We start from the raw sequence: 13,059 nt of genomic DNA on the forward strand, positions 1-13,059 counted from the left end.
AGTCGAGTTACGAGGTTAAGATTAAAAAGTTCGCTAAGTGTAATTCTGCGCTAGGAAATGGTTTAAAAAGTTACTATACTTGGATCCAACCTGTCAGGGGCACTTTAAAGGTTGCTCACAAACTGAAGAAATCCTCATTAAATCCAAGCAGCATTTCACGGACATCTCCACTACATGCTCTCAGTAGGTGTTTGGTTAGTGTTCTTATAAATGCATTATTGTACAAATGTACAACTTGGTAGAAAATGCATTCAATGTAACTTCTTCAAAAACTTGAAGAACATGTAATCAAGTGCAAATTGTATAATAGTGTTGACCAGATATAGCATTTTAAGATCCTGAGACGAATTGGTAATTTTAAACGTTGATTGGTTAAAATATTTTTTCGTTTTTCCAAATGTACGGTAGTTCTTGCAATTTCTATCCGTCTCAAAATTCCATGGTCACACCTCCCATCTTCAGTTATTAAATGTCCAAGATAGGAAAAAGATTTTACTTTTTGTATAATTTCATTGTCAATTATAATTTGGAGTACTGGAGTGTCTGATGATTTTGAGATTATTATTGATTTGGTCTTTTTAGCGTTAATTTTCATATTAAATTCTTTACCAATTGGCAATTGAGTTAACATTGTCCACTATTTCTTGAAGATCTTCTTGTGATTCAGCCAACAGAACAGTATCATCAGCATAGCGTAAATTTGTTATGTTCAAGCTATAGCTATATAGCTGGTAATAAATTTTATGTATTTATGTGCAAGGTGTGTGTTTGTGTTCATGCCAATGCTTTACTAGTATTTTTGTGTGACTATTGACTAGTTATTTTTTGGCATGCAGGTGTTTTCAATGAATCAACTGTTCGTGGCTTGGATCATTACAGCACAGCTTGTTCAGCATTTTCAGAAACTGCTCGATATATCAATTTTGTCACCAACATTTGGAAAGTAATGTCTGTTAAAACTTGTTTTAAAGGTATGTACAGTCTATGGAGGTCAAAGAAACAAGCACTATAGTGCAGATAAGCTGAGCCTATGTATAACCCTATAAAATTTTGGTACTTTGTTTAGGAGAGAAGAAAAGAGATCCTATGTTCATTCCATTAAGCATCAGCCATGAGACAAATCATGTTGGGTTGCTTTTTTTGAAAGAAGCAACAAAAATTTTTGAAGAATGGCGTGTTTGTGGAACGGCTGGGCTTTCCAACGAGACATTCACAGCTTGCATTCAGTCCATGGGAGCAGTAGTTGAACTTGCCACCTACCTTCAAACCAATCATGGTTTTGATTATCTGCTTTCAGGCAAGGTTATGTCGGATCCTATTGAAGGCCGCTTTGGCTGGTATAGGCAGGTCAGTTTATATTATTCTGTACTAGTATTATTAGAGATCACTGTATGGTTTGCTAAGGATTCGCTGGTGTTGCTTTTAGTGCGTTACATATATTGAGTTTCATTTTTTGTATACAGGTCAATGGCGGCAATTTCTTTATTTCCGTCAAGCAGCTGCTTTTGGCTGAAAAGAAAATACGTTGCTTAAGTTTGCTACAGCAGCAAACTCTGTTGGCAGCCTCAAGAATTTCTGACATTTTTTCTAATGATGACGATGGTAGTGAAGTTAATGAAGAGCAGGTTTGGCTTGCAGACTTTTTTCTTGGTATTGTATTAGAGGATAGCCTATGTCAGAATCGGATGCTGCTATTGCCTACTATGTCAGCGGATACATTGCACGCAGCATTGTACGCCGCACGAAGTGCTGTGCTTGCAAGGAGTTGCTAATAAAGGGAGATGATGAGCCTGATTTGAAGAGCTCCATCCCAAATGAGCATAAGCATCTGTTTGAAATGGCTAACCGAGGAGGTTTCTATGATGAGAAAGTTTTTATCTTTAAACAGTCATCAGCGTGCCTTTGTTGATGCAATCAAAAAGATGCTTTGCTCATCAAAGATTCTTGTTAGTTTACTAAATACAAAATGTTCTACTGGGCATTGTAATTTTGACTTAATTGTGCAATGTGCTTTTAATTGTTTTTCAAAAAATCAGCTTAAACGTTTTAACAGTCAACCAACTGTTGATACACCACAACCTAAACTGCTTCGAAAAATCAGAAAACTAACATCAAAAGCTTCTAGTAGCAGCTAATTTTAAGTTGTAGGAAATATGCTTACATATCTTCACATGTCATTTGTATTGAACTTGTATTTTTCATTTTTTTCACACTATATGTATTATGCGTATGATTGTCACCAGACTTCTATCCAGTATTATTTGTGCATAATGTTATAATTCATTGCGATTAAAGGTGGGAAGTACTTTTCCGATACCGCTACTGGTACCAACAATACATTTTGAGCCAAGTATGGAGTACTGAAGTACTTTTCAAAGCTGATTTCAGTCGATGCCGGTACTTTTTCGGCTCTTGCTTAGCTAGCATTATATCCACATTAGCGAGAATGCTTTCAGGTGTTTGGCTCATGAAAGTTGGAATTTACGCAATATTATCACACCTTTCAGGCTCCTCGGTTATCAGTAGTCTGCAGACGAGCTAGTCACTGTCAACGCTTATTTTGGCACTAATGTCTGTGTGTGCTTGGTTATTATACGTCTTTACTGTATTCGCTATTCCAACCACGCCACTGCTCTATTGTGTTTTAGGGTAGTATTTTTATGCTTTATTTTGTGTAACTAAAAGAAAACTATCTGTTTTATTGCTTCATATCTACTGCACACGTTTTAATTTGAATTTATGACTCCTGTTACGATGCATACCCATTTTGTTTTCTCTTATTGCTTACCGTATTCATAATTAACGTTTGTGGTAGAGCTTTCTTTAGCCTGATGGCTACATGCCGACGCAAGTTGAATATTCCATAAATATACGGTTAGTTACATGGTACACTTTTGTACTTGTACATAGATGACTGAGTGCAGTGGCGTTGCCAAAGGGGGTTTAGGGGGTTACAACCCCCCCTTTGGCACGCGTGTGACGTCACAAGAGCGAGTTTTGCCAATACCAAACATTCAAATATCTCAGCCAGGAATTAACAAGGAAAAAACATAGAGACTTAGCTTTATTACCGAAAAATGCCCAAGAAAACATGATCTTATCCTTTTGCTATGCCACTGGACAGCACCATTTTACAGGAATATTTATACCAACATTTTTGTTGAAAATGCTCTCAGAACGCACCAAATTCAAAGTAATTTTTCAAATTTTTCTGAGGGAGTTCCCCCAGACCCCCCGCCGCTGGGTGTCGCCTTTCGCGAAGACAACGTCGGGCTTCGCCCGCCGGCCGTCAACCCCCCCCCCCCTTTCAAAATTCCTGGCTACGCCACTGACTGAGTGCCTCCTGATTGCATCGTATCTTCACAATGTGGTGATTTTCACGTCGGCCCGCTCCTGTCATAGATATTTTCTAGTTAGCAATCCCGTAGTTGTAGATATCCCTGGTTGAAGTCTCTCTGAATTATTCTATCCACTAGGTGACACTGAATAAAGAGATGTTATTGACCTGCCTTGTTCAAGCGCACACCCCGAAATTGGACAATCTCGTTGCTTGATCTTCTGGCTTGTTTGTGAAGAAAGAAGCCGGCGCTGGTTCGGCCTTTTACGTGTTCGTTTGAGCAAGGCATTTCAGGACTGCTCTCCATTCAGCGGCAACTAAGCTAGTGGATGAAATAAATCCCGGGCAACAACACTTCAACAATCGGAAACTTCATTCTGTCATTTTCGGTAACCGGCCCTGAGTCAAAAGCCTCTACAAGTAGGCCTACATGTAAAACTACTAAAAAAAAACTACCAAGACTTTGTCAGTCCGAAGACAAAGATTTAACACCAACCACCCAGCTAGAAAGCTACGTATATTACACGTTGATTTTTGGTTGATTTTAGGTAGTATGGTATCTTAGGTAGAATTCAGGTGTTATTAAGGAGTTTGTGTACACCAACACAAATTCACTTGTTTAAAAAATATTTTTTTAGAGACATATTTTAGCTATCATTTAGTATGACTAGTTTGTAAATATGATTCTAGAAGTTTTATCAGGGATTATTTTTTGAATATAACGCTTGCAAAAATAACAGGTGTTTTCCACGTATATTACACGTGTTCAAAATCCTATGATTATTTGACTAATTTTTAAGGTATATAAGGTAAAATCACACCCAGAAGAGGGCATACAAAAGAGAAAAAATGTTTACCCGAGCAGAAGGTGTTTTACCGGGATTTTTTGTATTTTGATTATATGTTGTTTCCACGTGTATTGCACGTTTCCATCTGTTGAAAAGTAACACGTATTTTCCACGTATATTAAACGTGTTGAAGTTCTTTCGTTCATTTGGGCAATTTTTAATCTGTGTTAGGTAAAACTACCTCCCAAGGACGGTATAAACAGAAAGAATTCTCCACTCAAGTGGATTGGTGTCAACCACGCTCCTCCGCATTTTTTAGGATATAAGTTAGATTATGTGTTTTTGTAGGTGTCTTTACACGTTTTTATTACGTTATGTAAAAAGGAAACTTCATGACATTTTTTAGTCGCAAATTAATGTGATCTTTTAACGATAGTTCTTAGTGTAAATTTAAGTGGTCTCGCTTACTGATATTAAACAATTACTTACTAAGGTTTGGTACGGTAGCCACTTTAACAAGTCGAAATTCTGCCACTAAAAATGACTAGAATGAAACCGCCAACCAATCATAAGCCCGGTTTAAGTGACGTAACAATGACGAAAAGAAGATGATAGAAAGCAAATTAAGTGATGGATTTTTTGTCAGCTGGTTGGTTTAGGGGTTTTGTCAGCTGGTTGGCTTTCATTGACGCGGGTTCGATTCCCACCACTGCTATTGCTCTTTTTCTTCTCTAATTCCAAATAAAGTTCAAAACAAGCGTTAACCCTATTTCCTGTGGGGGGGGGGGGTCGGTGGGGACTTGCTCCTTTTCAAAGCAATATCATTAAAGAACTACGCGATCCACAGCTTTAAAATTTCTTGACTTTTCCTAAAAATTATTCAAGTATTTATTCCGCTTTAAATGACGTTGCTATTGTCTATAGTTTTAGAGATATGGCATGATTTTCATAACATACTCTGATATTTTAGCTAGCTACTAGCTAGCCCTTTTGTTTTCAAATTATACGGATTAACAGGATTACTGAGCGCCGCCGTGCGTGGAACTGCGACGCAGATATCTCATCAGTTGGCTTTGTTGTAAAGCATTCAACCGTAATGAGTCCGCCTTTTGTTTGCAAACTCGAGTTTTGAGTTGCTTTGATTAATCTTTTAATTACATCTGAGTTGCTTTGAAATTATCAGAGAGCATCCGATAAGCTATACTGAAAAAATGTAATTTTACGTTGTTTTCTATGGCAAATACATTTTGTTTCTAACTTATAACAAGAAACAGTCGGAAAATTCTTGCCAAAACTCTGTTTATCTCATAAAACAAACAGACTGATGTGGTAAGTTTCTTGATTTCTTGTCGGAAAGCAAGGAGTGCGTTTTTGCCCCGCCAATAAACTTTTCCATGTACCTGAACACTTATATTCACATGAATGTTGTGAAAATGTTTTATGAAAACGAGAGATTGATGGGTATTGAAAAGAACTTGACACAGACTATCTAAACTGCTTGGCTTTTGTGGAAAAACACGCGCAGCTAAATTATTGTGCTTTGACAAGCATTGTGCATATTGTATCATCACTGAATCTTTACCTAAATGGTAATTTTGCAGTTGCTTGAGAGATTACAAAATTATTTTTTTATACGAGGATTGAAAATTTTTGATATATCTCAGCAGAAACACTATTAGGACCAACTCAATAATTTCAAACTTTTCATTCAAATGTTCGTCTTCAATAGCTTATTTTCACAAAACGGTGTAGGCCTACATCTTTTTCTCCATAAATTTAGACGTTTGTGTCATTTGGAGCAAAGTTGTTTGTTGGGTTGAAAGAATCTGAAATCAATGCCTCGTTTGTGTAACGTATCGTAACGTAATCTATCAGTCAGCGCTTTTGCGCCTTTTTGTTTTCGAATACATTTCCGTGACAAAAGATTGGCTTTTGTAATAACGCCATCAACCATAGAGTTGTATTCTCTGACTGCATCTCAAACGCTATGCCATACTCAGCAATTTTTCTAAAGCATTGTTACACAAAATGCATGTCTGACAAAAGAAGGGAAATATGTTGAATTGATTTATATTTTATACGGATCGTTTTCCTTGTCCTTGAAAAAAAGAAAGAACGATTTTTATCGTTTGGCATAAAAATATGTATATTGAGGTTCACCTTGGTTTGCATAATGAAAATCACCCCAAAGAATTGCTTGAAGTGATTTTTGCAGCTATTTGATCCTTCGCGATGATATCAATTATAGTTTCTATCAGATGAAACCTGTTCAAACTATTTTTTTAAAACTATGGTTCATTCAAGAATATAATACTTTGTAAATATAGCTTACTTCATTTTTGCGTTTTTACTTCGATTTTTTCACAAGCAAGACTTTACACAAAACAAGTTATTTGCAACGTGAGTTGATTGACCATAGTAGCCTAAATGGACCAAAATGCTGTGGCCAAAACTTGATTACTTTTTATCAAAATGTTTGCACATTGGACACAGCAATCACTTTGTTTCAAATCAGCAAATCACTTTTTGTCATTGGTTCAACGTCTGCAGACGTCTAATCTAATATACGACAAAATTGGTTTTCTGGGTCTTCGGTTCGGAAAAACATCATTATGATGTATTGTGACGTGGTCTATCAGCCAGCAGTAGTTTATGCGTCTTTTGTTTTTGGATGTGTGTCAATTACAAAAGATGGTTTTTGCAGTAACGCCATCAACCGCAAACTGCATCTAAAATGCTATTTCAAAATTTGAACAGAAAGAAATCTTCTAATGCGTAATAAATAACTTGACACAAAATGCATGTCCAACAAATCAGAAAAAAAATGTAGAAAACGTTATTTTGCAAATCTAATTAACAACATGAAAAAAACACTTCAATCATATTGACACAAACGTGCATTTTTAAAATATCAATAACCTTCAATTTTGCCCAAGGAAAAAGTCAACACTTTAGTGATTTTTTGTTTTTTTACGACAATAGCACTCGGCCTGAAAAATAATTTTTTTCTATTTTTCGTATCGTTATGCCACGACTTTGAGTTTGTCACGCAGAACGGGAGTTCCATTTGGCAAACGACCTGTTCTATAGCCTACCAACACGATTTGACTAAACGATTATTATCACCACATTTTGTCACAACTGTTTGCAAAATTGTTTCATTCAAAGTGATCATTGTTGGTAAGTATTGAAACATTTCACTTTGGAATGCATCGTGACATAGTTTATCAGTAAGGAGTTTTAGACGCTCTTTGTTTTTAGAGTGCATGATGGCCTAAAATGGAACAAGCTCCTATCGAAGCAAGTCACTACCTTTGGATAGGTTGTTGTTCAAATACCACGTGACACCACAGGCTACCTTACTTTTCTGTATTCAACCGCTACCCAGACAGCAAATCAGACACTTTTTACATCGATTCAACGTTTTTAGACGTTGAAATAATGTTAAAAACGAATAAATAGCTTCCTGAGATGTGCTGTGAAATACAAAGTGTTTCTTGATCATGCATAACCAAATTCGACAGTGTGAATGTGAAAAAAAATTTGCTTGATTTAGTTCCAATATCAAGTAATGACAGTACGTTTGAAAAAGTGTAGACTATAAACATGTGACTCAAAAAGAACTTGAAATAGTTTTTTTGTGGTGATTTTGTCTCATTCTCTGCAAATGTTGAAACAAAGCAAATTTTTTTTACAATGCCTCCGGCAAAACAACAAGCAAACGCGAGTTGGACGCCAATTACGATTTCATTGAAGCGTGGACGACGTCTCCGCGTAAGAGATTAAAATCTACACAATGGAATTAATCCGTCACACTCAATTATAAGTTAATTACGAAGCAATTTCTCAAGTCAAATAAAAAAATATGACCAACCATCAAATTAATTGATTTTTCAAGTTGCGCTGTTGAACAAATTGCAAAAGAGTTTCGATGTTATGTTGTCAGATAAATTATCTACACCATGTGAAAATTTGATTGATCTATCTTGCGTAGTTTTTGAGTTACACGAGCTCAAAGTGATAGTGTCGAACCGACCCCCCCGTCCGCAAGTCAACTGGCCAAAATACGTCACAGGATAAAGGGTTAACTCTCCGAATGAGTGCTAGAAGGGTCACAATTGGACAGTAGCCTCTTATAACAATATGTGTTATACAAATGTGTTAAATAAATACAAATGTGTTAAATTGTTGATTTCAGATACGGTACGCGGAAATTAGGTAGAATGTGGGTGTAAAAACACGTAAAATCCACCACCAAATATACGTGTAATACACGTGAAATAGTGTCGACACTTATACGTGTATTATACGTGAAAATTAACGTATAATACACGACCCAAGGAACTTAGAATCTACGTGTCAGATACGAGGAAATTAGGTGTAATGCGGGTGTAAAACACGTAAAATCCACCACCAGATATACGTGTAATACACGTGAAATAGTGTCTACACATATGCGTGTAGTATACGTGAAAATTAACGTATAATACACGACCCAAGGTACATAGAATCTACGTGTCAGATACGAGGAAATTAGGTGTAATGCGGGTGTACAACACGTAAAATCCACCACCAAATATACGAGGAAAACACGTGTATTAGTGTTGTCAGATACGAGGAAATTAGGTGTAATGCGGGCGTAAAACACGTAAAATCCACCACCAAATATACGTGTAATGCACGTGAAATAGTGTCTACACATATTCGTGTATTATACGTGAAAATTAACGTATAATACACGACCCAAGGTACGTAGAATCTACGTGTCAGATACGAGGAAATTAGGTGTAATGCGGGTGTAAAACACGTAAAATCCACCACCAAATGTACGTGGAAAACACGTGTATTAGTGTTGTCAGATACGAGGAAATTAGGTGTAATGCGGGCGTAAAACACGTAAAATCCACCACCAAATACACGTGTAATGCACGTGAAATAGTGTCTACACATATGCGTTTATTATACGTGAAAATTAACGTATAATACACGACCCAAGGTACGTAGAATCTACGTGTAATACACGTGAAATTTCTAGCTGGGCAACCATCATCAAATTAAAACTGTGTTTGTAGAAGTTGAGTTGCAAAGTTTGGTGTTGAGTTAGCTTTTAAATAATTTCTTTTCACTATCACAAAAATTTTAATCTATTTGTTGACGAAGACTTATATAGACCTAGTGCTGTAAAATTTCAAAAATCGGTCTGAGGTGTCCTTTCCATAGAGTATTCAACAAATCTCAACTCGTACCTTTACAGTAGGCTATAGGCTACTAACATATTTCATACCTCCGCCCTTAGGCTATGGCTCAGTTGGTTTGTTTTGATCACTTTTTGTGTATTTTTAGGCCCAATTATGTTTTTTGCTCATGATGTTGTTTTTTTTTGTATTTCAGCAAATTCATTAGGTAGCCTACGGTACAAAAACTGGATTTTCGTAGAAGTTGAGTAGCAAAGTTTGGTGTTGAGCTAGCTTCCAAATAATTTCTTTTCACAATCACTAAATAGAATAGATTTGTTGACAAAAATTTGTATAGGCTAGGCCTAGTTCTGTGAGTCTTTCAGTAAAATGTCGAAAATCGGTCTGAGGTGTTCTTTCTATAGCCTACCTTGTCCTTTCCATAGAGTAGCCTACCGTATTCAAGCATAGTTAATAAATATATCTTTATGGCATTCTTGGTCAAGTGCTCCAAAAATAAAAATATTACAATTAGGCCTACCGAGATTGCAGAGTAAAGTTTCCAATTGTTGAAGTGTTCTTGCCGGAGAATTATTCCAGGTAGCCTATGAGTTCAGTTGAGGCATATCAACATAGAGATACGACTTGAGATAGGCTATGCCTTGAATACGGTAGGCTACTCTATGGAAAGGACAAGGTAGGCTATAGAAAGAACACCTCAGACCGATTTTCGAAATTTTACTGAAAGACTCACAGAACTAGGCCTAGCCCAGGGGCACCGGAACGATTTTTACTGGGGGGGCAAGATTACAAAAAAGGGGAACTTTTGTTTACAAAAGGGCCAATTTTTTTTTCAAGTTTTAAGATAAGATATAGCGATAATGCTAATCTATCAGCTCACTATGTATTGAGTAATGATAGCCTACAAGTGTCCGGTATACAAGGAAAGGCATCATGCTATGTTATAATGATGTAACCTACTATCAAGCCTTAAAGCAGCCTGCGGCCATGGCCGCTAAGTAGTGCTTGAATGACCGCCGGTGCTACCTCTTCAATCGGCCAAGTTTGGCCGCCGGTCTCTTCTAGCCAATTATTTAATTTCGTAATAGAATGATCGTGGATTAACTGTCGAAAAGTATCAAAGAGTGACGCAAAATTAGGTCAGCGCGTTATAATCGCCACTGTTGCATTGTATATTTGTTATTGATGGAATATATTCATCTGCGATCACCAGCGCTGTCAGTCTTGTTTGTAATTCCCAACGTTTATTTTAACAAAGTCTTAATCCGAAGTGCTAATTTACATCGGCTGGCAATATTGTCGTTTTTATGTCGATTCGATGTTGTCGGACATATTTTGCAAAAATCATGCTTCGTTTAGTAATGTCCTTCACATCATTGAAATACTTATTTTATTACCTTGCCGTCATCGTCAACACATGTCGAACGTTGTTTTTCGTTGCTAAGCAGAATTCTAGGGGAGTGGCGAACTTCTTTAAAATCTTGCCACATTGAAATCAAGCCACATTGGAGACACTCGTGCGAGTGTCGTTAGATGGTCCCGCAGTACTGGATTACAATCCCGATAAAGCAGTTATTGCGTAGTGCAACGATTCTATTGTAGGACGTCGCCCAGGCCCAGACTTCAACAACGCTAAGTGATCATTTTAACATTGTTGCAAGTTTAATTCTATTTACTTGTGATATCGTTATTTTTATTTTGGCCTCCAAGCACGCAGATTTGGCTGCCGAGAAAAAGCTCCCGGTAGGGCACGACGGCTGCGGGAAAAAAAACGAGTTTTAAGGCCTGTACTGTGTTGCAAAATTTTTTGCCGTAAATATTATTGTGAGGCAAAAATGAAAGATTATAATTAGGCTAAAAGCGAATAGCAGAAATTGTTATATTGCAAAATGTGCAGTACCAGTAGCTTACATGACTTTAAAAGGGCACTATTGCCCCCCCTTGCCCCTCCATCTGCAGAAAAATTGAGGGCAGGGGGGGCATCCGCTCCCCCCCCCCGCTTCCGGCGCCCCTGGCCTAACCTATACAAATTTTTGTCAACAAATCTATTGTATTTAGTGATTGTGAAAAGAAATTATTTGGAAGCTAACTCAACACCAAACTTTGCTACTCAACTTTTACGAAAATCCAGTTTATGATGCCATGTAGCTTTAGGGAGGGGGGATTTTAGGAAAACACTATGATGTGTAAGTATACATTAATTGAACCTTGCAAATTTACTGTAGGCCTAAATAAAGTTATTGCTTTTCTCTGTTATAACGGGGTGATGGCTCAATCGCCTCTCCACTGTGTAGGCTATGTGGGCCCGCTACCATTCCAACGGAATCAATAATTGTATCACAAGACAATAGGTTGCCTATACCCTGCAGTGGCCTAATGTTGCAATAGGGCAAGTGATATCAGTTGCATCTATAAGTTATAGTCGAATGATACGATAAATGGTTGGTCTATTAATAGGCTACCACAAAAGAGAGCTCATTGCCAAGCGCAATGATAAGTAGAGTCGATTCAAATAGGCTTAAATTGAATCACCATTATCTACAATGGTGTCCGATATTTTTTCATAAACAGTTGTTCGTAAAACAATTGTTCGTAGCCTAAACACTTGTTCGTAGAATTAATTCTTCGTAACACAATTTTTCGTAAAGCATTTCTTGCATGCAATTGACCATAGCCTACCGGTAATACTAATAGTTCCCAAACAATGAAACAATTGTTCGTAAAACAGTTACAATTGTTTGGGCTACGAACAATGAGGGTAGCTATTGTTATGCCGAAGATGTGCCAATTGTGCATAGTTACTTAAAGTAGGCTAGCTTATTGGTAGTGTAAGCAAAGAATTGATAGACGCAGACAACTGTTGCATTCGTACAAATAACGTTATTCAAGAAAATTTGCATTATGCACCTTCATCGGAAATTTCAACACAAACCTTGCTGCTGCGAAAAATTGTTAACGTATAATACACGACCCAAGGTACGTAGAATCTACGTGTAATACACGTGAAATTTCTAGCTGGGCACCTGTTTACGAACAATTCACCTATACGAAGAATCGATGTAGGCTATATGAGGAGATGCTTTACGAAGTATTGTTTTAACTCTTTGAAGGTTGGGGGGGGGGCTGTCAATTCAACTTTTTTGCATCAACAGTTGTATCTCTAAAACCACTGAGGCTGCAACTACGAGATTTCTTGACTTTGCCTAACTTTCATTCACCTCTATTGAGCTGAAATTTTGAGCGAATAAAGGTTATAAATTGAGAGATATAAGGCATTTCTCAGCACATCCTCTGAAATATTTCATATTCTATTGTTCAAAATTTTCCCACCAGCTGGATGAAAGTAATTAATTTGGCCCGTGTCTCGTTAATCCTAACTGCTTCACAGCGTGAAGGAAATTGGCGGTATGCGTGGACCTTTTGTTCTCACCAAGGCTTATAAGCGACGTCGATACAAGAAAAGCTTCAACTTTGATAAGATGAGTTACCGTCGCTTGCGGTTGAAACTGCGTAAAATTAAACATAAGACTTGGTGCCAATGCATCTAGAGCGAGAATTGTTTTTCGCAGACAATGATGTCCTTTCAATCAACAAAGCATAGGCTACAACGTTATTGCAATGACTCAGCGTCATTTGGAGTAGATTTGATGTAAAATGTGAGATAAGTATTGAAAGTGATCGACTTGTTTTGTTTCACTCTCATTTCTCGTGACATATTCAACGTTGTGGACTGTTTTTA

At 37.2% G+C, this 13,059-nt stretch overlaps 1 protein-coding gene across 1 annotated transcript; it reads left to right on the forward strand.

Annotated features, from left to right (window-relative positions):
- The first annotated feature begins 130 nt into the window (after positions 1-130).
- Positions 131-3,076, forward strand: LOC145776810 (uncharacterized). Its single transcript, XM_082588034.1, has 4 exons — positions 131-183; positions 837-971; positions 1,067-1,347; positions 1,464-3,076. The coding sequence occupies exons 2-4, from the start codon at positions 947-949 to the stop codon at positions 1,770-1,772; spliced, it is 615 nt and encodes a 204-aa protein (XP_082444160.1). The 5' UTR covers positions 131-183; positions 837-946; the 3' UTR covers positions 1,773-3,076.
- The last annotated feature ends 9,983 nt before the right edge of the window (positions 3,077-13,059 follow it).

Source organism: Aplidium turbinatum, chromosome 1 (assembly GCF_918807975.1).
Source record: "Aplidium turbinatum chromosome 1, kaAplTurb1.1, whole genome shotgun sequence".
Lineage (NCBI taxonomy): Eukaryota > Metazoa > Chordata > Ascidiacea > Aplousobranchia > Polyclinidae > Aplidium > Aplidium turbinatum.